Here is a 27,094-nt window from a genome sequence, read left to right as displayed (position 1 = left end):
TTGCGTTCTGGGCCGAACCAGATGTCTCAATAGATTTTACCCAAAATACTAAGTGCGGGAGGCAAAGCTGGAAGGAACGAACACCCCGCAACTCTAACCTCTAATAGCTCCCTTGTGTCAGGAGAGGCACTAGCCCAATGAGGAAAGAAAAGACCTAGATCTGGGGTCTTTGTGTGGAGCGGGGCATTTCTGGCTGAGAGCTCAGGTAGTTGGCTCCACCAACGCGTTATCGCCTTCAATGAAACATCTTTATTTGACCTCGTCTTATCCAGGACGCACCTCCCACCCGCGATCCGTTGCGGCATCTCTTTGGTACTATGTTTCATTAACCCCGCAGTCATCATCCCACTTCCTCGCTAACGACTACAGTTTTCAGGGTTGGCCCTACGTAACCGCCGCGTCTCCCTAGCAACCGTGTCTCTAATGGCCGCCGGAAGAGGCTTCGATCACGTGCCCCGCGGACTTCCGGGTTTGCAACGTGACTTCCGGTTGTCAGAATTTCTCCAGACGCTGGGGCGGCGGCGGCGAAGCTGTGTGGTCCGAGGTCGCGGTGGCCCCAGTGCTGGTGGGCTCCGGGTGGGCTTGCCTCATCCTGCTCCGTGTGCCATGCATCCGCGGCGCCCCGACGGATTCGATGGCTTGGGCTATCGGGGTGGTGCCCGGGATGAGCAGGGCTTTGGCGGCGCTTTCCCTGCAAGGTCCTACGGCACCGCGTCGGACCTGAGCCACTGGGTGACCACTCCCCCGGACATCCCAGGGAGCCGCAACCTGCACTGGGGCGAGAAGAGCCCGCCCTACGGTGCGCCCGCCCCCGCCACCCCGCCCGAGGGCCCCGCGGAGGAGCCGTTTCCCGGCGGCGGCGGAGCGCCGGGCCAGAGCAGCGGTGAGGGATGTGGGTGACAAAGCAGGGGTTTGTGGGGTGGCGGGGCAGCGGCTCGCGGCCTGCGGACCCCGGAAGCCGCGCCGAGGGTCCCGCCCCCGGTGCCTCTCAGCCCAGCGCGCGCCACACCCTCTGCCCTCCCTTCGTCCTCTGCGCCGGAGCGGGCCTCCTCTCTCTTGGTCGCACACTTCGCTCCGGGATCGCCTCCAAAAACGACACCTGCCTTAGCTCGGGGCTGCGCGGGAGGAAGTGCGAAGGGTTTTGGAGTGTGACATCCATGACCTGAATCAAGAAAGAAGGAAATTGGGTTATTTACTGTTTGCTGGGAATATGTGAACAATACTTAATTCCCTCATAGCTCTCTTTCCTTGATTTGATTAGTGAATTGTATCTTTGTGTTCTGGAGAGAGAAGTTTTTCAGCATAGGCAGGCTTGGAGTCAAACCTGGCCGCTACCACTCTTAGGAAACCACTTCTTAGCTTCTGTGATGGCTCAGTTTTCTTTAAGGTGGAGAGAAGAATAACTCGTAGGGTTCTTTGTGTTAAAGAAAATGAAGTATGAGTAGTGCCTAGTGCAGTATGGAGCACACAGTGGGCTAAAAAATACTCATTTCCTCCCTTTTAATCATAGGAGTTGTGTCTGTTTTCTAGATCCCCAAACTACTATATTTTCCCACCTCCTGCTTTCCTTTTCTGACATAAACCCTCCACTACTAAAGAGTGAAAAACACCGAGACAATTTCAAGATAAGACTTTGGAATCAAGACGTGATTAATTCTCTGTAGGGTGTCTGAAGACCTGTGCTTTAATTGCAACAGTAATCTAGATATTCTTAACATCTTTTTTTATTCATAAAATGGAAGTAGTGACTGCCTCTTCCTATTCCGCTGAAATTGTTAGAATTATAGATTGTCATTAAATATTAAGTGCATTCTAGGCTTGAGTTTTATTCTCATTTCTTTGATTTTGACTTGGAAGTACAGTAATGTTTATTTGATTTGGATTAACTGGGAGGAATGGACTTTAAGTATAGTCTAGTGAACAAATGAGGTTATGGAGGAGGATCAGTGACTTACTGCGTGTCATACAATTAGCTTTTCACTCTGCCTGGTTTTCTTTCTGTAGGTTCCAGAAGGAGTACTGGAAAGTTATAAATTAAATAATTCAAAATGCATATATGGTTGCAACACAGTTATTTTCTTTGGCAGTAAAGTTGATGCTTTTATCTTTTCATAATTTGTGCTTTGATAGTTACAGTGAGGAGGTGCTCTTAATAAAACCACGGGGTTGTTTTTTGGTTTTTGGGAGTTTTTTACAGCAAAGAGGCTGGTGAATGTAATTTGGCAAGGAGGATAGAAGCCTGAGAGACTTACACAGTTAACAATAGTAAACCTTCCTAACACGTTCCAGAAAATATCAAGTGATATTTTCTGTTAATATTAGGGGATGGTCTGTACACACAAAAAGGAAGAAGCGGAAAGGATCTTAATTGGGCTAAAGAAGCTTCTATCTAGCTTTCACATTTTTCAAGACAAGGGTGAACCAAATAGTTTCCCCAGAGATATGTTTACATGGCCTTGTTCTGACCGTAAGGGAATAGTGAGGGCGTTACTTCATCTGAAAGAGCAGAGATGAGAGAGGAGATGGGAGAAGAGAGGAGAGAGAGAAAAATTATCCATACCTTGTGAATATTGTATAATAGCTGAAATTTAATGTCTAGTCTCCTGGGGTTGTGATATTTCACCATTATGATTTTGAGTTTTTTTAGTCAAGGAGAAAAATTTTTTTCTGTTTTGACATATGCATAGAAATGTTTCCAGCTGTAAACTTTTCTAAGACTATAGAAATGCCATCGACAGTAGCACAGATATACCCAGTAGCCTATATCAGAGACCTAATTAACCACTTACTCTCAAAATATTTAGAACTTGGGGTGATAGAGAGGGAGAGAGCCTTATTTACCCATATTTTCATTACCTTAAGTACTCTTTCAGTCTAATAATTTTGAGGTGTTTTTCTTGCTGCTATTGGTTTAACATAGATGCTCTCCACCAGTAACAGTGAATGACTAATTTTACAACTCGATAGGTAAAGTTGGTGTTAAGCATCAGTCAGAGCATCCTATAGAAAACATCTTAAATTGTTTCTAGTCAGAAGTTGAAAACTGGTAGCCCTTAGATTGGACCTGCAAACAACATGCAAACATGTTGGATTTGGCCCACATGATGTTAACACAATGTTTTAATGCTTTTTAAAATAGTTGCCAGTATTTTAAAGTTGAAAGATAGTATATAAAAATGAGAATATCTCTTTTAGAAAAATCGCAGCTTAGAAACCCAGGGTCCACAGTCCCACGTGGCACCAGTGAATTGGAGCTGAAGAGCAGTTGTGCCGTTAGAAGGTCTGCACCTTGCAACTTGCCAGAAGCTCCACCAGAGCCCTTCCCTCATTCAAATGACCTGTCTGGCACCATGAGAGTTCAACTTTGGGATCTGGGGTTTAAATGGATGTCATGTTAATAAAAGAAAATATTTTTTGTTGTTTTTACAGTAAACCTAAGTATTGGTTATGAATAATCTTATTCCTTCTGTTTTAGAACAGTTGAATAGATTTGCTGGATTTGGGATTGGACTTGCAAGGTAATGATTTATCTAAAGATTTTTAATTTATTTAAAGTTTTTTCTTTAGTGTAATTTATAGTAATAAATGATTAGTATTGCTTCTTTTAGACTGATTCTTTAGAGCAGTAGATTAAATATTGAATAATATTTTGCAGAAAAAAATTATTTAAAACCTACAACTTGATTTTTTTTCAATAAGGATACACAATAGTCATTCAACTTTAATCACACAATAATTTTTTAAGGAATAGTGTAAGAACTTTCATGAGTCTACCCAAAGAACAAAATAAAATCTGAAATCTAATCTTATCTCCCTCTCCGAAAAAAAGTAGTTGTGCATTGAACATTTTCCCTAAACATTTGAATTAAAACAAGACATTTAGCAGCATAGAGTCTAGATTTTGCTTACAGTTAGCATTTAATGAGGACCATTTTTTTAATCCAGCCTTGATTATGTGATCTTTAGTGAATACTGTTTGAAAAACATTGGCATGGCACAAAGACTTAGATTTCATGCCAGAATAGCTCATTGTTTTAAATATTTTAATGAAGAAAAGACCTTATTTGCATAATTAAACCTGAGGATCTTAATATCAATAGAAAAAAAATTGGTATATTGAAGTTTTCCTTCTGCTAGAGTTAATTTTTCGTGAGCCTCACCGTTGATACTTAAAGCTATTGTTAATTTGATAGATTCTTAATATATGTGAGTGGGTGTGTATGTCACAGTTAGTGCTTAAGCCCACAGTTGTGATTAATTTGTGAGAAATGACTTCAGAAGAAATATTTGATACATAAAATAGTGCTCAGTTAGCATGGTCATTAAAATCCCTATAACAAGTACAAAGTGCATCAAAATTTATAGAATGGAGTTTATGAAGAACAGATGACTCTTCTGGTGGCAACTTTGCTCATAGGACATCTTCTGAAAAAAATGCAAAGGGGCATTTAAATTGTCTGAGAAAGAAGTTTACCATATCAGGCATACAGAGATGTGGTTTCATCTTTATACTGTACATATTAGTATTATATATTGTTTCCATTGCTTACCAGTTTGCAATTCTTGTTTTAATTCTTTTCATATTGAATTTTGTTATTGGTAGAATGATTGACAAACATGTCTAGCATTTAAAACTTTTCTTTTTACTTTTAAGAATACTGTATGATTAAAATAATGCATGTTTCTTCAAGCAAGAGTAATTTCAGATACACATATGTTGTAAATTAAATTTGGCTGTATTATATATATATAAACTATTCTTATATAGTCTCTTTACAGAAAATGTATTGGCCCATCCTTGCATTGTTCTCCGCCGCCAATGTCAGGTAAATGTCCTTTCTGTGACCTTCAAAACAGTAATCCTAACCCTAATTTGAAGTAGAGAACTCAGATAAATGACTGAGACCATGTAACCCTTATTCCATGTGAAATGTACCAAAATCTACAATATATCAGTTCTTAAACTTTTGGGTCTTTGACATTTCTTGTCTTAAAAATTATTGAGCTCACCAAAGAACTTTTGTTTATACAGGTTATATCTATCAATATTTCATTTTTTTTCAGAAATCAAAACTGGGAAAATTTTAATGTATATTTCTTTAATTCATTAAAAATAATAGTAAACCCTTAGATAGTAACATAAATAACATTTTTGTGAAAAATAACTATTTTACTTTTTTGCAAATATCTGTGATGTCTGGCACAATGGAAGACAGCCAGATTTTCACATCTGCCTCTGCAGTCCATCTGTTGCAATGCATTGTTTTTGAAAGAAGTGAGAAAGTCTAGCCTTATACTCATGTGTATTTGAAAATGGGAGTATTTTATATCTTTTCCAGATAATTGGCAGATATTCTTTGATACTACACCAAAACTCAATAAATTGTAGTTTCTTAAAGGTTATTTGCAATGTGAAGTCTGAAACCACATCAATTAACTTTTTATACTCTATTAACAATAAAATCTATTGATCTATACTGCATGTTGAATGGATTTTTTACCCATGCATGATTCTGTTATATTATGCATTGATTAATTGAAAAATATTAATTTACTGAATTATATAGATCTTCCAAATGTTACCGTGTTTGATTCTCAGTGTCAAAAAAACACCATCATTAAAATCACTACTTATGTCACTGGAAAAGTGTTTCGGTATTGGTAAACTCTTGATGGTGGATACAGGTTTTCCAGCATTCTAATTTTTGCTCGTAAACTCAAATTTATCATTGGCAACAAATACTATCCATTTTTTTTTTTTAGTCATCAAGCTCAATTTGTTCATTTTTAAAAACCTGTCTGTCCCAAGGGTGGAGAACTATAGTCTGCCAGTTTTCCCAGAAGAAATGGTGTTCCATGAAAAAAGTGGCTAGTTCAGCTTGCAACTCCATCAGACAAGTGCTTTTCCTCGACAGCCATCTTACTTCATTATGCAACACACAGAATGTTAATTAGATGATGTGTACTCAAGAGTCAAGAGTTTATAAAATTAATATATTTTAATGCTTCACCAAGGACATTCTTTAGTGAAAGTGGCTTTTTCTCATTACAAATGAGTGGGACAAAGAATACAATAAGTACAAAAATATATTTTGGTGCCATTGCTTTGATCCATGCAATTTTACCCACCATTGCTTTTGCACTATTGAAAATGTCAACATAATGAAAAAGGCAAATAATGTCTTAGTATTGAAAACATAATTTTAAACTTGCCAATCTTCTGAAAGGGTAATGAGGCCCTCAGGGGGTCGGTGGACCACACTGTGGCAAAAGTCCTGTAATATAACTTATCTTTGAAAATTGATTTAGAAAGGATATAAATAATTACAAATTAAGCTGTTCATGCTTAGCGCCAAAAAATAAGTATATAGAGAGAAATAGCCGTTTAAATAGCATGACCAGTATAAATGGCCCAGAAGAGTAAATTTCAGACATATTTTACATTATATCAATATTACATTGGGATCCAGTGTTTACATATATATGAGTAACCTCAAAAAATCTTTTATGAAATAATACCTTCAGAATGTGTGATGCATTCTGATACTTTCTTTTTTATTATTTCACTTAATAAGTATTGGTTCTGACCCTCTTTACTGATTTAATAATTTACCAATTGCTGTAGTGTATAGTTTGAAAAATACTTGCCATTGGGGACACGAATCTCCTATTCCCTGAGTTCTTTGTGGTTCCTGTGTGTTAAATGGCATGGGTGTTTTGCCACACTGAATGTAATTCTAGTGTTTAAGGAAACTTAAATATCAAACACCAAGGACTTTTTTATTATATAGTCTAGATTACTATGTATATTGTGCATTGGTCTTCAGGATTGTATTTATTTAACCATATGTACTGTACTTTTAATAAGTTATTTAAAGCATTTTCAATAGTAATTTTGCTTATGTGTAATTTATGCTGACTTTAGAATTGAACTTTTTTTATGATGTGACTCCACTGTGTATCTTTCATGGCCTCGTTATTTCTTGACAAAATAAGAGAAAATCACCATGAAATATCTCTTTTTACAGGTTAATTACCACGCTCGACATTATCATCTCACTCCATTTACAGTCATCAATATTATGTACAGCTTCAACAAAACTCAGGTGAGAATTAGTCTGTAGATTCATTAAATTTGTTTATAATGAAAGTACTATTTGGGGGCCAGCCCCATGGCCAAGTGGTTAAGTTCACGTGCTCCGCTTCCATGGCCCAGGGTTTCACTGGTTCAGATCCTGGGCAAAGGCCTAGCACCGCTCATCAGGCCATGCTCAGGCAGTGTCCCACATAGCACAACCAGAAGGACCTACAACTAGAATGTACAACTATGTACTGGTGGACTTTGGCAAGAAGAAGAAGGAAAAAAAAGTTTGGCAACAGATGTTATCTCAGCTGCCAATCAAAAAGAAAAAGTACCGTTTGGCCTTAGTAATAATTAAAGGAACAATCATTCCTTTTAATTTGGTTAATAAAAGTATCTTAATTCTTATACTAAAACTAATGTAACATGGTAATGACACCTGTTTGATGTCACTGAATAATCAATGAATTCACACCTTGCTAAAATTAATTAAATATTAGAGATATTTAATCTATATTAGAGGTATTTAGCTAATTGCAGTGTTCATCTTAGCCTAACATTGGCCACCTGACAAATATTAAAATAATGATAGGAATTAATTTAGTTGTAGTTCTCTACTGAAATGTGCTTTAGAATAATGCCTTATTGGAAAATATCAGTAAACATTCAATAGTCAAGTTTTATTAAGACCTTTTTTGTGTTTCTTATTTAGGTGTTAACAAAAATAACAATAAATTTTGTTCATTTTAGGGACCAAGGGCCCTTTGGAAAGGAATGGGAAGTACATTTATTGTCCAGGGAGTCACACTTGGAGCAGAGGGAATAATCAGTGAATTCACACCTTTACCAAGGTACCTTTTTGGCATTTTCTCAATATTAGATTCATATTAAAAAATTAGAAAATATGGTAGTTTCTAAACATACCTTGAATATGACTTGCCTGAAGTAACTAAGAGAAGAAACAGAGAATAAAGTTTAATTAATTAATTATGTCTTATTGAATTAGTGTATGATACAGAAAGTACTTCCTGGTCTGGTATCTATTGAGATATGTCTTTCAGCTCCAACTGCTATGTGTTAGCAACTATCAACTAAGAAACAAACATGAGTATGTGAACAATTCTCGCACTTTTAGCCAATTTGGTGAAGGAGACACATGTAAGTAAATTATAGTACACTGTGATTAGTGCTGTAATTAAAGTCCTTTCAGAGCCCAAGGGACACTTTGCATGGAGTTACTGGCAAGCTTTCACAAAAGACCTAAAATCTGAGCCAGATCTTGAATGAGTAGGAATTGACTTGGCAGAGAAGGAGAGCATTCCAAGTTGAGGTGACAATGTGCCTAGTTTTATGGAGGTTGAAGATCTAGATAATAAATGTCTTGTGCTTGGAATATTGGGCATGTATGGAGTGGAATAACAGGAAAAGAGGCTGAGATGCTAGATTGAAGCATGGTTGTGCCTTTGTAAGGGACTTAGGCTTTATTCTCTATGGAGTTGAGAATCTAAGGATTTTTTTGTTTGTTTCTCTTTTAGTACATGAGTGCTTTGATGAAGTATATACTCAAGTGGCAGTGTAAATAAAAGGACTGTGTAGACAGAGACTTTTGGAGAACTGTTATAGTAATCTAGGCCAGACTTAGAAGGTTCTGAACTGTAGAATAGAACAGAAGGGGATGAGCTGGAATATAATTAATAATTGGTGATAGATTGGGAATGGAGGTATGGGAGAATGAATTGTCAGCAGTGACTAGATTTCTAGAATGGAATCGAGTTGGCAAATTCGTGAAGAAGAATAAGTTGGACTAGGAAAGAAGATAAGGAATCTGACTTTCAACAGTGAAGTGTGAGATTCCTGCAAGACATATAAGGGGACCTATCTAATAAGTGGTTAGAACTGTGGATCAGAGTCTTAGAGAAAATTTGAAGCTGGAGGCCTAGCTTTGAAAGTTGTGGCATAAAAGTAGCAGTCGAAGCATTAGGATGGATGAATTTCCCTAAAGAGAAAGTGTAGACTAAATGACAGAAAGTGGACCAAGGACAGAATCCTGGACAACGTATGATTGCACATGTGTGTGCCCTGCATGTGTGGTAGGAGAGGTAGTTGAGGGGAGTAATAAGAGATGCTCACAAAACAAACTGAAAATAGCAGTAAGCTATAGAACAATAGTGTCCTAGAGGCCAAGAGAGGAGAATTAGAATTGTAGATACATTTGGAGGGGGAGGGTAGAGAAGTTGGGGAATTTGCTTCTGGGTCTGTTTTTCTCTCTGAAACAGGATACACAGTCATTAGGTAAAAGAAGGATGAGCATTAGAGTCGAAGTAGAAAAGCATCCTAAATGTTTGGGACAGTCACAACTATGTATAACAGAAAGGGAACCTTACAAGGAATATGAAAGGAATGTTAATAGATAATACTGGAAATCATAAATTGGTTTAGGTGCTATTTGGCAGGACTTTGTGATTTTCCCTATCAATACTATATCTCAGGGATAGTATTAAAGACTTAGAATGGTTTGTTAATCCAAAGTTGGCCCCTGGCAGGGTGAATCTCTAGATTGACAAGGAAGTGAGGTAGTTGAAGGTACTGCCACTAGTGTCTCAATCTTGGAATTCAGTCTTTCTAGGGAAGAAAATGAAAGCAAGAGAGACTGATATCAGGCTTTTTGCCAATGTGATTGATTTGAAAGGACCTCATAGTCTTGAAGTTCTTTTAACACAGGTTTGTTAAATGTTAAAAGCAAAACAAAACATTTGGCCAGCTAAAAGTTTCCCCTCTCATACTTAAAAAATCTGAATTCCTGCTCTTGGCTAACTTTGTTCACCCTATTACTTTTTATATCACAGAATAAGATCAATAGTTAGTACTTGTCATCAAATGTTCTTGAAGTTCTCCCACAAACACAAAATTCTATAAAAATTTAACAAAATTCCAAAATTTCCATATGGTAATGTGTAAAGAATTCTGTATTTGCAGTGAGAACACCATTGGTCCTGGCTACCCCACTTTTTACTTCTGGGACCCTAGGCAAGTAACACCATTTCTCTGAAGCAGAGATGAAATAGTAGCTTTAACTTCAGGTTGAAGAGAAGGAGAAAGAGAAATGGGAATGGAAAGGCACAGAATTTTATTATATTTTAGTATCTAACTTTCTTACTCTACAGGCATATGGACATGTCAGTTGTGTGAGTATGTATTTTCTCTTGGTCATTTTGAACCTTATTAAAGAAGACACAAAAGATTACCTTTGTTGTGTTCTACTTGGATAATTTTGGTGATAAATCCATCCCACTCATTAATTCATTTATTTACTTAGCTAATATTCCTGAGTACCTACTGTGTGTTAGTTCCTATGCTGGAAATCAGGTATACATTGAGGAGAAGAAACAAAAGGTACCTGTGACCATGAAGCATAGAATCTAGTGTAAGGGACATAAGTAAAATAATCCCGGTAATGAATAAATAATTGCCAGTTGAGATTTGTTCTCGGAAGGAAAATAATATGGTTCTATGAGAGTATTGAAGGGTTAGGAACAATGTCCCTAATAAAATGACACTTAAGCTGAGATCAGAGTGGTGATGAGAAGGCACAGACCAGTTGATGTAAAGACAGTGTGGCAGGGGAATCTGGAGAATTTGAGTAACTGAGAGAAGTTCATGTGGCTGGAGCTCAGAGAGCAAGATGGAGAGCAGTATGAGAGAGTGCTGAAGACGTAGGTAAGAGCCAGTCTATATGCATGGCCTTGTAGGCCGCTTTAAGGATATTGGAGAGTTTAAGCAGGGGTCAATGATGTGATCAGATTTATGTTTTTCAAGGGTCAGTGTAATTGGAGATGAAAAGATTACGGGAGGATCAGAGTAGATAAAAGGATACATGTTCATAAGCTATAACAATAAGCTAAGTGAGAAATAATAGTGGCTAAGACCAGAGTGGTATCTTCTGAAATGGACGTACGGGGTTAATTTTGAAATATATTTAGGTAAAATTGGTGGAACTTGGGTGATGGATTAGGGATGGTAGATGATAGAGAAGGAAGTGTCCAGGATGACTTCTAGGATTTTCGTTTGTGTAACTGGATGTCAAATAAAGCCATTCTTTGAAGTGGAATGTAAACTTTTTATTTTTAACTCTAACTTCTTTGGGTAGAGTTGAGCTTTCTTGGGGGAAAGCAAGATCATAGCAGACAAGGCAGCAGAGCAGTAACCCAGAGCAATTCACCGAAGTTACTGTATGAGGAGGATGAGCTCTAGGGTCTCCTAGACTGAGCTTCCTCAGTTGCACAGTGATCACTCGGTCCAACAGGTGAGACGCTATCGATTCGCCAATATTTAGTTTTTTAATAGTGATTATGAGAGAAAAAGAGCAAGTCTATGGTGCCCATTAAGTCACCAAGCTTATAGTTTTTCAGTATTATTACTTTTAAAAATATGTATATAACCCTAGAGCATCATCTGTGATCTCTTCCTTAATCTCTGCCCAGACCTCTCCCAAATCCTTCTGCCAACCTTCCCCCAGGTGAAGTGAGTTAGGTTATCTGTCGCTCTACCCAGAAGTACCCTTTACTTTTCGGGTGATGTTTCTCAAATCATTAACATAAGAAACACCTGTAACCGAGGCTACCTGCGTAGTTTAGTCTCTCACAGAACCCAATGGTTGAACTCCAATTTAGTTTGATATCTCACATTTGCAGTTGAACTAATATAAGCATCGTACAGTTTTTCTCCTCATGTTGTCTGTTTTCCTAATAACTCCTCTGAATTCACTGACTTTAAACACATTTTATTTTAAACGCAATGAAATCTTTCTCCAACTCAATAGATTTCCTTTCTGATCAATAGTTTCTAAATAGGGAACATTAAAAGAGTCTAAGAGTAGGAAAGAAAGATCATAAGTTTAATTTTGGACAAATTCATTTTCATATGCTTTGCCATATCCAGGTGGAGTTGTCAGTAAACAGATGATGTATAAGATTGACATACAGAGAAGTCTAAACAGAAGATAAGAGATTTGGGAGGTTTTGAAGCCATCATCTTGGATGAGATTGCCTAGGGAAGGTGTATAGCGTGTAAAAGAAGAAAAGGAAAGGGCCTGAGCCTTTAGGAACTCCAGATTAGGGAGTTAGACTTGGTTAAAACAAGTGCTCCTGCAAGTAGACACCAGAAGAGAGGAGAAAAACCAGAAGAGCATAGGATAATGGCGTACTGGGACAGAGTGGTTCAAGAAGGAGAGGGGAACTTGAGTGCCAGACGGCTGCTGAAAGGGCAAATTAGGTCGACTTAAAAACGTCCATTGGATTTAGTGACATGGAGGTCATGGGGACCTTGGCAGGAGCTGTTTTTATGGAATGATGGAGTTGAAGCCAGTTTGAAGTGGATTCAGAGGTAAGTGGGAAGTTAGGACATGGAAATAGCAAGTTTAGCAAATTGGCTGTGAAGAGGAGAAGTGAAGAGAAGTAGCTGGAAGATGAGGGGTTTGAGCTGGGTTAAGGGAAGATTTTTTTTTAAGAGGGCAGCTGGTTTAGCCTGTGAAAATGAGAGACAGTGGAAAGTAAAGACTGCTTAAATATAGAGTTATTTAAAAATTCTTTTGCTTTTGTGTATTGATTATGCATGGGAGGATGTATATTAATCTATCAAATGGAAAACTATTTTGAGAAAAAGCAAGCCACTTCTCTTAATTTTTGTTGCTCATTTGAAGGGCAGTTTTTCTTGTAAAATTAGTGAATTAAATGTATTTACGTATGTAATATGTAATTTACATATGTAATGTATTTACATATGTAAATACATTTGCTTTGAATATTTGATAATGAAATATAAAAAGATTTACTCACAAGTAGATTTTAACATGACTGTTTCCTGAAGCATTTAAATGTGCTAATTTAAATTTCTAGAGCTATGGCAATAAGTTTTATTTTATAAAAGAGTAGAGAACAGATACAAGGAAGAGAGTCTCAATTTTCTTATGTCTTGATTCTAAATTCATTTTTAGCTATTTTACCTTAATGATCTTAAGAATTGGCAGTTGTGGGGCCAGCCCTGTGGCCAGCTGGTTAAGTTCATACTCTCCACTTCAGCAGGCCAGGGTTTTGCCAGTTCAGATCCTGGGCGCAGCCATGGCACCACTCATCAAGCCATGCTGAGGCGGCATCCCACATGCCACAACTAGAAGGACCCACAACTAAAAATACACAACTATGTACAAGGGGGCTTTGGGGGAAAAAGGGAAAAAGAAAATCTTAAAAAAAAAAAAAAAGAATCGGCAGTTGTAATTAGTATTATATTCAAAGGAGACGTGACCCCGTCCTTATAGAAACACCGCTTACAGACCCGTCTGTTCATAATGTTAATGACAGCTTCATGCTTAAAATCAATGTCATAATCACCTGTGGTAATACTTTCTGAGGCCATGATAAGAGTAATAGTAGTACCCAGTTGATTCACAAGCCATTCACAAAACATATTTTGTTTTATAATCATAAAGTCACCATCAGTAACATGGGAGGCCTAATCTTTTTTCCATTTTTTGTCTTAATCACTGAATGTGATTCCAGCTATATTTTTCTATGGTTGTTCAGGCATAATTATAGTATTCTAGTACTAATTTAACCAGAATGTGACCCAGAAGGCTCTCTAAGGTCTTATAAATCAGAGAGTTGTTGTATTGTCTAAAGTTTCTCTGCAGACCTTTCAGCCTCTTAGAAAAATGTAGGGAAGTTTGCATACCACCCATGCTATAACTGTACTGTTTGTTTTTAGAGTGCTTATGTTATTAGTGATTCATTTTCTTCACCTGTTTAATATAAAATGTATTTATTCCCTTGTCTCCTTACATTTGTCTTATTCACTCATTTCAAATAGAAAATGTTTTTCTCAGGTTCCACCGTGGCCATAGTGCAGTGGGTGCCAATTTCATGAGGGGAGCAGGTGGCAGCGAGACTCCTCTCTAGTTTACGCCTCCCTCCCTGTTATTCTGCTGTTATTATTATTGTTGTTGCTATTGTTATTCTCTATTATCCCTCCCTACTCCCCCCTCATACCCTCTATCTGCCTTTTCATTTTTTTCTGCCTCCTTCTTTACTTTCCATGTTCTTTTCTCCTTTCTGACTTTTCTCTTGATATAACTTTCTCCCTTTTTGTTCTTTTTTCAGTTTGCCTCTCTTCTTTTCCTTCTTTCTTTTTGGTTTCCCAAGGTAACCTAACTGGCAAGACACGCACAGTCCTCGACCTTAGCTCCAGACCTGGCATTTGCCCGTCTCCTTTCAACATCGTTTTGACCTTCATTTTTCGCATCAATAAAACAAATACGACCATACCTGCTTATCCCACAGGTTTCCCTCGTGTATCAAATGAGGTGAGAGGCAGTGCAGGCAGAGAGGGCAGACTTCAACTCAGAGACCTGGGTTTAGAACCCAGTTCCGCCACTAACTAGTTGTATGGCTTTGGTCAATTCTGAACCTTCTCTGAGCCTGTTTCCTCAGCTGTGAAATGGGGGTAAGGGGATCATTGTCAGGGTTAGAAATAATCTAGCAAAGCAATTTGCACAGTGCCTGGTACATACTAGGTGCTCAGAAAGATAGTAGAATATAATGAAGGTCAAAACTTAATGTCCTCACAATTAAAGGCACTTTGGAAATTAGGTGCTACACAAATGTAATGTGTCATTCTGCTTTACAGTTGCTTAATTTTGTTTTGGTTTTTAATTCTCATTCTTACACTCTTCTTGAAGCTTTTTTCTTCCTTTCTTCTATTCCTTGTTTCCCTTTCCTTTCCTCATTCATTCTTTTTTCCTCAGGCTATCATTTTTATATCTCCTCTTTTAATTTCTCATGTTCATTTTTATAACCAGTTATAACTCTTCCTCCTCTGTCAGCCCCTTCTATCAGCACATATAAAAGCACCTTGTATATTTTTTCTCTTTTCAAACCACTACAGTTGTTTGAAGTGTGTCCCAGAAAGGAAACTGTTCACCAGTAGAATATATTTCTCCTACACATTTTTTTTAAAAAAATTGATTACCTTTTTGAAAATTGGACTAATTCAAGATGTTTTAAATAACATGGATTTTGTTTTATTTAAATTTATTTTTTAGGGAGATTTCGCATAAATGGAATCCTAAACGAATAGGAGAGCACCTTCTACTAAAATCGTAAGTATCAGAGAGGCATTTGTATTGAAAATGTCCATAATTTTTATAGTTTTAGAACTGGAAAAAAAATCCTGTTAAATAAGTACGCTGAAGGAAATTAGAGCAATAAAATATTTGTGGGACCAGAACTTCAAGAGACAAGTAACATAGAGTTTAGGAATAAAATCCTGAAATATATATTGTCTTTAAAATATGTCTAATTTAAAAAGCTGAAATCACAACCTAATTTTTCTTTATGTTCTTGGGAAATAGCAAAGGTCTTCAACTTGTTTAACCCAAATTGCCCAGAAAATTATTATCATTATTATTTTAGTATTAAGCTGATACAAATATATTTATATGAAGATGAGCAAACTCAAAACCTTAGTGTCATTAAAATGTAGTCCTAAAGGCACTTAGTGATTTTACAACACTGATGATTTTTATAGATTAGACTTTTACTCTTCACTTTTTAATTTTTTTTGAAGATTGTGAATTGGAAACCCCCCAGCTTGCTGGCTCCCTCTGTGGGACATTCCAGCACATTATTACTTAGTGATGTTCCATTCACCTTGAAAACCACTCCTTGCCAGGACCTGGCCCATAGGGTTAGGTAAGTCCCACCTTGATATTATTTCATGTAACTATATTTTGCAGGCTTGCAAGGTTGTAATATTACTTTGTGTAAATTAGCGGTGATGGGAAACAACTTTGCAAAGCTGTACAATATTGTTTCTTAATAATAAAAGGGGACTTCACTCACCATTGAAGACTGGCTTAGCTCTGCTGGGTGGGAAATCTGGGAATGGATAATGATAATAGATAGAATAATAGCAGAAAAGGCAAGCAATGGAATGAATCCCTCATCCTAAATTTTAAGTATCAGATTTATAGGCTACATTAGCTATGTGCAGATAGATTTCCAAACAGTGAATCCTAAATGAGCCTACATTCTACTGGTTTAAAATAAAATCTATTTTCTTTGCAGACTATGCTGTTAATACTTAATTTTTTTCATCTCTACTTGTTGAATGAAGCATCCTATGTTACAGGTCTCTGAAGTGTCTTTAGGCTATAGGTATTAATAGTTGGAAAGCTTAAAAATATCATTCCGGCTTGAATATAAATTATGTTGATATCTTGAAGTAGATATTTAAAAATTTAGTGTCAGCATCTTGTTTCAGTATACTGATAAGTTTGTTTTAATTTCTACAGCCTAACCTATGTGGTGGCAATGCCTTTTTATTCAGCAAGTCTAATTGAAACAGTACAGGTGAGCTATTTTTTATTGTCACTTTTTAGGTAAAAAGTGCTTTTTGAAATATTCAATACATTGTGTATGTCTGAATGTAAAACAGAAAAATTTAAGACAGTATCCTTCTAAAATTTTTATTTCACAGTTACCACACATCAGAGATTTTATACTAGGCACATTGCCAGCGTGTGTATTTCCTTTGCAAACTTACTTCACATTTCTAGTTTTAATTGTTTTTATCTCTTCCATAGGCAGCTGTACTCCTTATACGGATATTTCAGAATGCAGCCTATGACTTGCTCTGAATACAAAGAATCTATAGTTGTTGGGTTTTTCCAACTTTTTAAGATCTTCATGTATAACTCAAATGGTTATGACTTATCGTAGAGCAATAAATTTCTAATTACCTGAGCATAAAGCATGATGGGCAGTCATCCTGACAGTGAGTAGGTAGACCCTGTAGGTAGTTTACTAACAGCATTTTTTTTAAATATGCTTTCTGAGGAACATTTGATGCTTGGTGTATTAACTACGACAGAGCTAAAGCAATCTCCTGCTAGCGTTTTAAATTGTTTTACTATTTCCAACCACATGGTGGCACCTCAAGTACATTGAATTAATGTACCTTCTCACCATACCGTCATTCCTATGCTTAAACCGGTAAGGTGAAGATAGTTTTGACTTCACCTATACACAAAAGCCAACTATTTGTATACCACCTATCTTCTATCTCCAACATCATATCCTCAAGCAGATTTCTTGTCTTCCATATGTCTGAGTTCCCTCTGTAGAAACCTCATTGGATCAGCCTTTCCTCTTCTAATTATCTTTTCCACTTAATTGCTTTTCTGGCCCCATTGTTGGTTTTTTATTTATTTTTAGAATTAACTTCAGTTAATGAAGTAAACATCTTGCTAACCAAATATACTTTCCTCTTCCCTTACATTTGGCATTGTGTTAAATAAATGATATAATCTTTGTATGGAGCTGCAGTTTACACAGTTACAACTCTGTGAGAAATACTCATTTTATAGATAAGGAAAAAAATAGCAGAAAGGTAATTGTTTAAGGAAAAACAACTAAACCTCATGATATACTGGGGGAAACAAGTTTTACCTTTAGACTCATGTCAGAATCACATTTCTCTACTTAAATTAGATCTGTGACTTTAAAGAAATGTCTTAACATTTCTAAATCTTAATTTTCTTATCCACAAAATGGGAATAGTATTTTAATGACTGAGTTATAAAAATTAAATGAATTATGTAAAGTGCCCAGCTCACTATATGTCAGTTTTGTTTTTCGTTTTTTTGGGGTTTTTTTGCTGGGAAAGATTTGCCCTGAGCTAACATCTGTTGCCAATCTTCCTCTTTATTTTTCCCTCCCTAAAGCCCCCCAGTACATAGTTGTATATTCTAGTTGTAAGTCCTTCTAGTTCTTCTATGTGAGCCACCACCACAGCATGGCAACTGACAGACAAGTGGTGTGGTTCCACACCCAGGAACCGAACCTTGGGCTGCCAAAGTGGAGCACGCCAAACTTTAACCACTAGGCCATCAGGGCTGGCTCTAACATCCAGCCCCTATTTTCCTGCTCCAGGTTCCACCTGCTGCCTCCTTTTGACTCCTTTTGTCTGATTTTCCGTGCTCCTTTTTTCCTTCTTAGATTTCTACTCTCTTAAACATTTTCCTCTTGTTTTAGTAACCTCTTTACCATTTCTTCTGTTGTACTCCAAGGCATAGTCCTTGACCCTCTCTGCATTTTATCCTTTATTCACTATCCTGGAGAACTCATTTACTCTTATGAATCATTTTAACTTTAATCTTTATGTGAATCAAATCATTGTTACCTCAAACTCAACTCATAAAAATAATCTCATCTTATTTCCCTGAAAATTCATTAGCTTCCTTTTGAGCCTCTCCTTTTCTGTTAATGGTATTATTACTATCTTTACCCTAAAGACTCAGAACTTTAGTTCTGGTTTTTAGGAAAGTCTTGATTTTTGTATTTCTTTCATCCATTGTGCCTCGTGCTTTCTTACTTCTAGTTGCAACAAGTATCTGAGATTTGTATGTTCCTCCCCACTGATAGGCAGCTCTTCTCATCCCTTCTTTACTATACACTCAGCTTATTAGATTAGCTTCTTTCTTCCTACTTCATGTTCAGTGGTTTTTTTTGTCCTTCTGGGGAGCTCAGATCTCTTTGACAACATTCTTTCCCCTGAAAAATATGCATTTATACGTATATCTTCTGGAGCCCTTAAATATGAACCTCCTAGTGATCTGTGTTCTTCACTGAGAATCCTTGTTCTAGTCCCTGCATTTTAAAGTCCATTCTACTCTTTCAAGATTACTGTTCTTAAGTTGCAATACTGTATCCTATGCTGATTAAGGATCCATGTTGATTCATATTCCCTGGGATCAATTTCAGACTTCTCAGCATAATATTAAATCAAGGTTTTTATTGACTTCATTTTACCTTTCTAGTTAATCTTCCTTAACTGCTTATTTTTTTTAACTCATTAAATATTTTTTGAGTGCCAGCTTATATTAGGCACTGTTGTAGACCCTGGGCATACAGCAGCAAACAAGACAAACTAAAATACTCTGCCCTCGTAGTACTTATATTCTTGTGGGAAAGACAGAGATAGAGAAGATAAATATAAGGTATACTAGATGGTGCTAAGTGCTAAAGAGAACAAAAATAAAGCAGGGAAATTAAGATGTGTAATGGGTGGGGAGGGTCAGCTGCTATTTTTTTAAGATCAGGAAAGACCTCACGGAGAAGATGACATTTGAGTAAAGGTCTGTACGTAAGAACTACATGGATATTTGGGAGAAGAACATTCTAAGTGGAGGGCCAGTAAGTGCAAAGGCCTTGAGGTAGGATTGTATCTTATGTGTTTGAGAAGCAAAAAGGAGGCCAATATACTGGTAGCTAACTAAGCAAGGGGGAGAACAGGAGAAGATGAGGTCTGAGGGGTAAGAGGGGAGAGATGGTACACGACATTGTAGACCATTGTAAGAGCTTGGCCTTTACTTTGAGGGAGATGAGAAATCTTTGGTGTGTTTGAGCAGAAGAGTGATGTGATCTAACTTATGTCTTTATTAAGATCTCTTTGGCTGCTGGATTAAAAGTAGTCTGGAGTGGGAAGAGGGCCAGAAATAGGGAAATGGATTAGGTTAAGTGAGCTTATTTTTGTCTCATGGTTTTAAATATATTCTGCTTACTGAAAACTCTCACATTTGTATGTCCAGCTTCGACCTTTTCCTTGTAGTCTAGATTGTAAATTCCACTTGGAGTTTATACCTTAGACTTAACATTTCTGAAATCTTGATCTTCTCTCCCATATTGCTACCCCGGTAATATTTCCCAACTCAGTAAAAAGCACTGCTGTTCCTCCACTTCCTCTCCAACAGCTTTGAGGTCCTCCTTGATTCTCTCTTTCATATCCCAAATCAAATTCACCAGTAATTCCTGTTGGCTGTAACTTTAGGATAAAAGCACAATTGAAGCACTTGACCTCCATTGCTACCTGCTAATCCTGTCTACTGTCATATCTTTTCTGGATTATGCAATAACTTCTTTACTGGTTTCTCAGCCTCTGCTCTTCTCTTCTGCACAACTGCCAGTATAACATAAATTATGTCTTGTCCATATTCTGCTTAGAACCAACCAGTTATTTCCCATCTGACTAGAAGCCAGTGTACACTGTGACATGATATGGCCCCTGACTACCTTTTTAACTTCATTTTATACTGTTCTCTTCTTCAGTCATTGCTGCAGCCAAATTGGCCTTTTAGCTGTTCCTTTTCTGCCTGTCCATGCTTCTGTAATCTGTTTGACAAACTTGGTTATACATGTCCCCCAAATTATCAAAAGGCAGAGAGATTGCAGATGATAATGGCTGACATTTATTGAGTGCCTTTTGGGTGCTAGGCCTTTTTTCATTTAATACTCCCAGCAACTCTGTGCCTAAATGGTAGGCAGCACTAATCCCATGTTTATAGAATGATAAACTGACTCTTAGGAGAAGTTAAGTATGGTCACGTAACCAGTCAGTAGTGGAGGCAGTTTCAACCCATTCCTCAGAACTCTAAGCACTGTACTACCTCTTTAGGTGGCACGTGATTGTTGCTTTTCAAAATGAGTTCTAAGGAGCTTCTTGAGGGTGGGGAAACGAGGCAGGTCCCCCTCTGCTTCTCCACTCCAGTTTCTCTCCCCCAGTAAGAATAGCTCCCAGCTTCACTGCTGTCTGTTTTATGAAATTTTCATTTGAAAAAAGAATTTAATGCCTAGATAACATTTGAAGTCTGCAAACCATTATGTTTTTCCTCTTTAGTCAGCAAATTAAGATTTAAAAGGAACCTAAAAGGAGGTCCTTTTTTGTGGCAAAATAAGCAAATGTTAACTTTTATTCATTTCCTCCTTTTTATTTCAGAGTGAGATAATTCGAGATAATACTGGAATTTTGGAATGTGTTAAAGAAGGAATTGGAAGAGTGATAGGCTTGGGAGTGCCTCATAGCAAACGACTGCTGCCGCTGCTCTCCTTGATCCTCCCTACGGTGCTGCACGGGCTTCTTCATTACATCATCAGCTCAGCCATTCAGAAGTTTGTCCTACTGATTCTGAAGAGAAAGACTTGTAACAGCCACCTAGCTGAGAGCACTAGCCCGGTACAGAGTATGCTGGATGCTTATTTTCCAGAACTTATTGCTAACTTTGCTGCCAGTCTTTGCTCTGATGTTTTACTTTACCCACTGGAAACAGTTTTGCACCGCCTTCACATTCAAGGAACACGCACAATAATTGACAACACAGACCTTGGCTATGAAGTGCTTCCAATTAATACACAGTATGAGGGGATGAGAGACTGTATCAATACCATAAGGCAGGAGGAAGGAGTGCTGGGTTTTTATAAAGGGTTTGGTGCTGTTATAATACAGTACACACTGCATGCAGCTGTTTTACAGATTACCAAAATTATTTACTCTACACTTCTTCAAAATAGTGTTTGAGATTTAGGTTCCTGGACAGTCTAAAAGACATAATCTGGATACTTCGTTATGAAATTATGAAGGACAAAAGTGAAATACTGGGGGGGGATATGGATTAGAAAGTGAAACTGGTAGAAAAAGCCCATGCTAATTACCTTGACTCTTCCCTTTTTTTTTTTTTTTAAGACAGGTATATATTTTGGATCAAAAGTATTCCAAATTTGAAAATTCAATAAAAATAACACTCATGAATTAAATTCTAACTAGTATAGCACTCATGCTGAGCTAAAAATGATGTTGGGCAGAAGCAAAAATTTGTCAACAAACATATAACAAAATTTCACAGAGCTGAATTTATTCCATCTGACTTTAACATTTTTCACATGTTATTGCACCTTCTAGATTGACATTGGTATGTCATCCTTAATATTATGTTATCAATGAAAAAGACGAGAAGGATTAGATTTGACAAGCTATAAGGAGGAGTTGAAGCATTTTAAATTGCATTGTCCCCATATAGCTTTTTAATGGCTGTATTATTGTATAAAGCCATTTATGTACACACATATAACTTGGAATTCCCTTCATCCTCACAAACTTTCCACTCTTAGATCAGCTTATTGCATAAAATGAAGTCATGTACTTTCTGCTTTATTATAAAACATTAAAAGCCAAGGTACCCAAAAGATTTAAGGCAAACAGCATACTTGTCCATATCCAAACCCAGCATTTCAATGCCAGCACCTTAAAATTCATCATATGTTTATAAAGTTTAATTTGCCTACCTAGTTATGCGAATTATGAGGCTGTTTTTCAAGCCACTCTTAACAGAGATAGAATATAAAATAATCATGACAACCATTACTGTTTACACATTTACAAATTGTGCACTAAAGGAACGTCACTTGCCTTTCATTTCTGAATGACTTGTCTTAAAGGAGACACAGTTAAAATTCACCTGGGAATTTATGCCTCTTGCCTTCCATATAGTCATCATTAAATAATGGCTTCAGTTTTTATTTTCTTCCGGTTTTTGTTTATAGTTTTGCTCTCCAAACTACATATACATAAAGGGGAAAGCAGGTTCATCCTTATTGCCTTTTATTTAGACTTGTTTGGATGAATATTGAAGAAAAAGTACAAACCTTAAAGGAAGTTTATCCTTGCTTTTTATGAATGAGGAAAAGAAGTAAATTTCAACAAATAGCAAGCAAAAAAATTGTTAATTGTTAAAAAAATTCTGTCTGTTCCTCAATTGAATTTGGTAGTGAGGCTCTTTGTCTAGTAAAACGATATGCATTTGACTGATCCATCATCAAACATTTTAAAGTTTCATTTCCTCGTGTGATGAGTGATCACAGTTTTACTGTGAACCGTTTAGCACACTGAGGTGTGATGACTTTTGCACTGATGTTGTCCAACCTAGGATGCATACAAACTGAGATTTATTGTACTTGCTAAATGTCGGCGAAATGATTACTTTTTGTGATTAATAATGTTGGAACCAAAAAATGAAATCCAAAAAGTGTGAAACGGAATATAAGTAGCAACTCTCTCCACTATCTTGTGTTGTGTGTGTGTGTTTAATTACTAAAACACTAAGTATTCCGTTTTTAAATTCTACCAAGAGCGGGGAAATAAAATTAAACAGCACTGATCACATTGTAGTTTATGGTTACTCTTTTAGATTTTGGTTTACTTTGTCCAAGCTGCGGCATTTAAACCGTTTGCATTGCTTTTGAACTGCTAAGTAAATTTTTAGATGATTATAATATGTCCAGCTTCCTAAAAACCTTTCATTTTTATTGTAATCAAAAAAGAAGATGGTTTCAGACAAGAGTCACCTGAAAATTTCTAGAACAGCATACGAATGGAATCAAGTGCTTACTAGTGGAAATCTCTGGGATCCTTTATCTAGCTAACAATTAGATATTTCAAGATTATTTGATGGAAATTAGCATGAAGATTCAGTTACATAAATCTTTTTCATTATGGGATTATTACATGACTGATAGGCTGAACCACACACAAGTAAGGTTGGTCTTATCTTCTCTCTTTGAAGAAAGAATACAAAGTAACTTTAAAAATTGAAATGTGGCAAGTAAAATACTAATTTTTTTTACTGCCATTCCAAATTAGTTGAAATAAAATCTCTAAATTAAATGCTGGCCAAATATGTTTTACTGAGTTTAGAAAGGAATAAGTGAAATAAACATTGGGCATGCTATTTCTCTCTTTTAAAAGTGTTGTATTTCTTTAGCATATGGGTGCCAAAATCGAATTTCCATGGGCCACATTTCTTAAGATGATAATAGATGAATAAGGTTCTGATAGAAGGTTCCACGGGCCCACTGGTCCTCTCACATAAGCCACATCTGGGCCATGGAGCTGAAGTGTAATATGCTTGCCTTACGTTGTAAGGTTTCTTAATTTGAGTTGAATAGTCTGAAAGCAATTGAATTAAAAACTGAAACACCTGGTAAATAGTAAGTTACTATGTTAAGTGAATTTATTAATTGATTTACAAAATCTGTTAATAAACTTCTTTCCCTTGAGACACCCTTCTCTATTCTATGGGACCTTGAAAAATAATCCCCAGGTTTATAAAATTTATTCAAGCCTCCAAACGCCCAGCACTAGATGTCCTAAATATGAAATAGTAAAAACAAGCTAATTTCAAAATGGCTATGGATTGGGGATTTGATCATTTAGCCAGTGTTTTCAGAAACAACTGGAGCAGTGGGAGGTCTTGCCCACTTTTGCAGACCTACCTGACTATTCACGGCTGTCTTTTCAGCACTGGCTTTGTTAGAACCACACAAAGCACTCACTTTCCTGATTGGGCACAAATGCTTCATATTTCTATCTGTGCACAAATATTTCTATCTGTGTATTCATACATCTGCTCAGAAAATAAAACATGTTGCTTCGATAGGTGTTTTTTCAACTGAGATTGTGGAGGATGTTTGCCCTCAGTTTGCTCACTCAATCGTTTGGAACACAAAAGACTACTCTGCCAGCTCTTGAAAAGATAGCCACATTTGAATTAATTATTTCAATAATATACAAGCAAAATCCCTTTGGTGACAATTCACATTGCACTAGAATTTGAGTGATACTTGGCATTTCTGCTTTCTCTTCTTTTTCAAATAGTACATTGCACTGTCTCTAATATAAACTGGATCTGTGATGTCTGTCTTTTGAATCATTGCGTATCATTAATATGGTACCAAGATGCATAGCAAAGTAACAAAAACTTGTGATTTGGCAATGAATCTTATACAATATTACCTCAGCTAGAAGAGGTGTTTTATCTGTTTGTTTTGTTTTGTTTAAGTTTTTTTGTCTCACTGGCATTTTAAATGTTTTCAGTAAATTGTGTAATATGAAAAAGTTCAATAAAATGTTGAAATAAAACCAATATTTTTCTCTTACTGATGCTAGAGAACTACTCAACGTGGTGTAGGAGTTCAGAATGTCACCCCAAAATATGCCATGTTGGTTTATTGATTATTTTGAATTAAACATGTTCAAGAAACAGCCAGTGCAAGGACAATGAGCCTCCTTTGTCCCCTGAAAGTGAGTGATAAATTTCCTGTGTGGAAGGTCCCCTCTGTGTACCAGGAGAGTAGAAGACATCGTCATCACCAGAGACGGAATTTAGGGCTGAGAAGGCTGTATAAATGAACCTTGTTAATTCTTCACCATTTACTACCCAGGCCGAAACCCTTTGCCTTGTCAGTTCTTCACAAATCTACTGTTTCTTTGTCTAAAAGATTATCTTCCTGCCCTGGTCACTTTAAGTCTCATTTTATGGGGCTTCTGTATGTACAAAATTAAATTTGTTTTCTCCTGTTAATCTGTCTTATGTTGATTAAATTAGGCCAGCCAAAAAACCCAGAAGGGAAGAAGGCAAAGTTTTTCTACACCTACGGTGGTAAAAGAAAAGTTATATTTTTGTAGGTAAAAATGAAGATCAAGAAAAATAATATATATGTAAAGTTAAATTTGTTTGCCCACCGTTTAAAAAACCCTTCTGTTGTAACTGTGATGTGGCTCACAAAACAAGTAACGTGTTTCCTATGAATCATCTTTTGTAAAAGTCTTAACACATTCCCTATCTGATCCTTACAACAACCCTCAGGCATTTTATGAGTAGTGCTGTTTAGAAAGGAAATAGATTGTGGGCATTGCTTGAAAACATTGCAAGGTGATCAGAAAAACCTGCAGCCACCTAGGGCTGAGAATTACTGTTGAGACACGCAAGAGACTGCCTCAAGACAGGGAGGAAACGCCAGGGAGGGTTTCTTTGGGAAATTAAGACATTCAAAAGAGGTCGTATAAACCAAGGAGTTCAGAAAGCCAAACACGTGGCCGGGATAGGATGCGTGCTTATAAAATAACTGATATTACCCTAAATTTTCACCACTGGATTATCTAAATTCAGTGCAAGCAGGAAGTGAAGGGTGAGGCAGAGTTGTAAACGCTTGGCAAAGTGTTAAAGGGGTGCCCCAACACAGAGACAATCCACAACGTTAAGCAACTAACTAAATACAAAACCAGAAAGCAAATCTAGGTCTTTAATCTAGTTCCGTGTGCCGCCGTAATGGGACCTCGCAAAGTCAGGAAGAGATGTTCTAATAACATCTGCTGTTTAGGAAAAGAACAACGGCCAACATTTATTGAACACTTAGTATAATGCCCACATCATTAAGGACTTAAATGCGTCATCATATTCCCTGCAGCAACCTCGTGAAGTAGGTACTGATAGGACGTATCCTCATTTTACAAATGCAGGAACTAAAGCTGGGAGGTTAAGAGCTTTGTCCAAGATTGTATGGTTAGTAAGTAGCATAGCTAGGATTTGACTCGGGCTTGCTCAATTCTTGCACTCCTAGGCTGGTCACCAGGCCAAAGTTTGGTTTGCCTGTTTGTGACATCCAACAGGAGTGAAGGACACCACTGTTCTCACTAAAGAGTTGCTTCTCAGCTTAATCTGTACTGGAGTTTACAGTGGAAGTCTTCTGAAAGCTCTTTGGTAGGTCATTCCACAGTCCTCACCGTCTCCTCCCTTCTCCAGATTGGAAACAACCTCTCTTTTTCTTTGAACTTCCATAGACTCTTAATTCTTTCTTGTGACATATGGACTCTCTACTTTGTAGTTATCTGTGAACATCTGTTATATTCTCTAACTTTATGCTAAAGATCATGTTTTCTCCTCATTCCCACTACATATACTATATAGATATAGATGTAGTAAATTACACACACATAAAGGATGTCAAATGATTAAATGAATTTTATAAAATTATGCACCCAATCTTGTCTATATATTTTGAAACTTACTCTCTTTTAGCTTAGAATTTCAACACTGAGGGTGACCTTTGGAAATCATCTCAATTAAACCTCTCATCTCACAAATTTGTAAACTAAGTCCTAGAGATGTTTGGTGATTTTACTAAGGTCACGGAATAGGAGAGCTGCAACCCAGGTCTTCCCATTCCCAGACTGCCTACATCACCCAGCGTCCCATCTTTCACTCACTGCTGACTCACGCCTTTCTATCTACATATGTCTATACAAATATACACAGGAAACTCTGAGCTCTGTAGCATTTGATAGACCCTACTT

General features: G+C 37.0%; 1 protein-coding gene across 1 annotated transcript; it reads left to right on the top strand.

Annotated features, from left to right (window-relative positions):
- Positions 1-472: 472 nt before the first annotated feature.
- SLC25A46 (solute carrier family 25 member 46) lies at positions 473-24,880 on the top strand. Its single transcript, XM_070517612.1, has 8 exons — positions 473-883; positions 3,476-3,518; positions 4,769-4,826; positions 7,029-7,106; positions 7,832-7,932; positions 15,174-15,230; positions 16,425-16,482; positions 20,906-24,880. Exons 1-8 carry the CDS (start codon positions 607-609, stop codon positions 21,482-21,484), a joined length of 1,251 nt encoding a protein of 416 aa, XP_070373713.1. The 5' UTR covers positions 473-606; the 3' UTR covers positions 21,485-24,880.
- Positions 24,881-27,094: the final 2,214 nt, after the last annotated feature.

The sequence above is a fragment of the Equus asinus genome, chromosome 9 (genome assembly GCF_041296235.1).
Source record: "Equus asinus isolate D_3611 breed Donkey chromosome 9, EquAss-T2T_v2, whole genome shotgun sequence".
Taxonomy (NCBI): domain Eukaryota; kingdom Metazoa; phylum Chordata; class Mammalia; order Perissodactyla; family Equidae; genus Equus; species Equus asinus.
The sequence above is the reverse complement of the archived record's forward strand: the minus strand, read 5'-3'. Positions and strand labels throughout refer to the sequence as shown.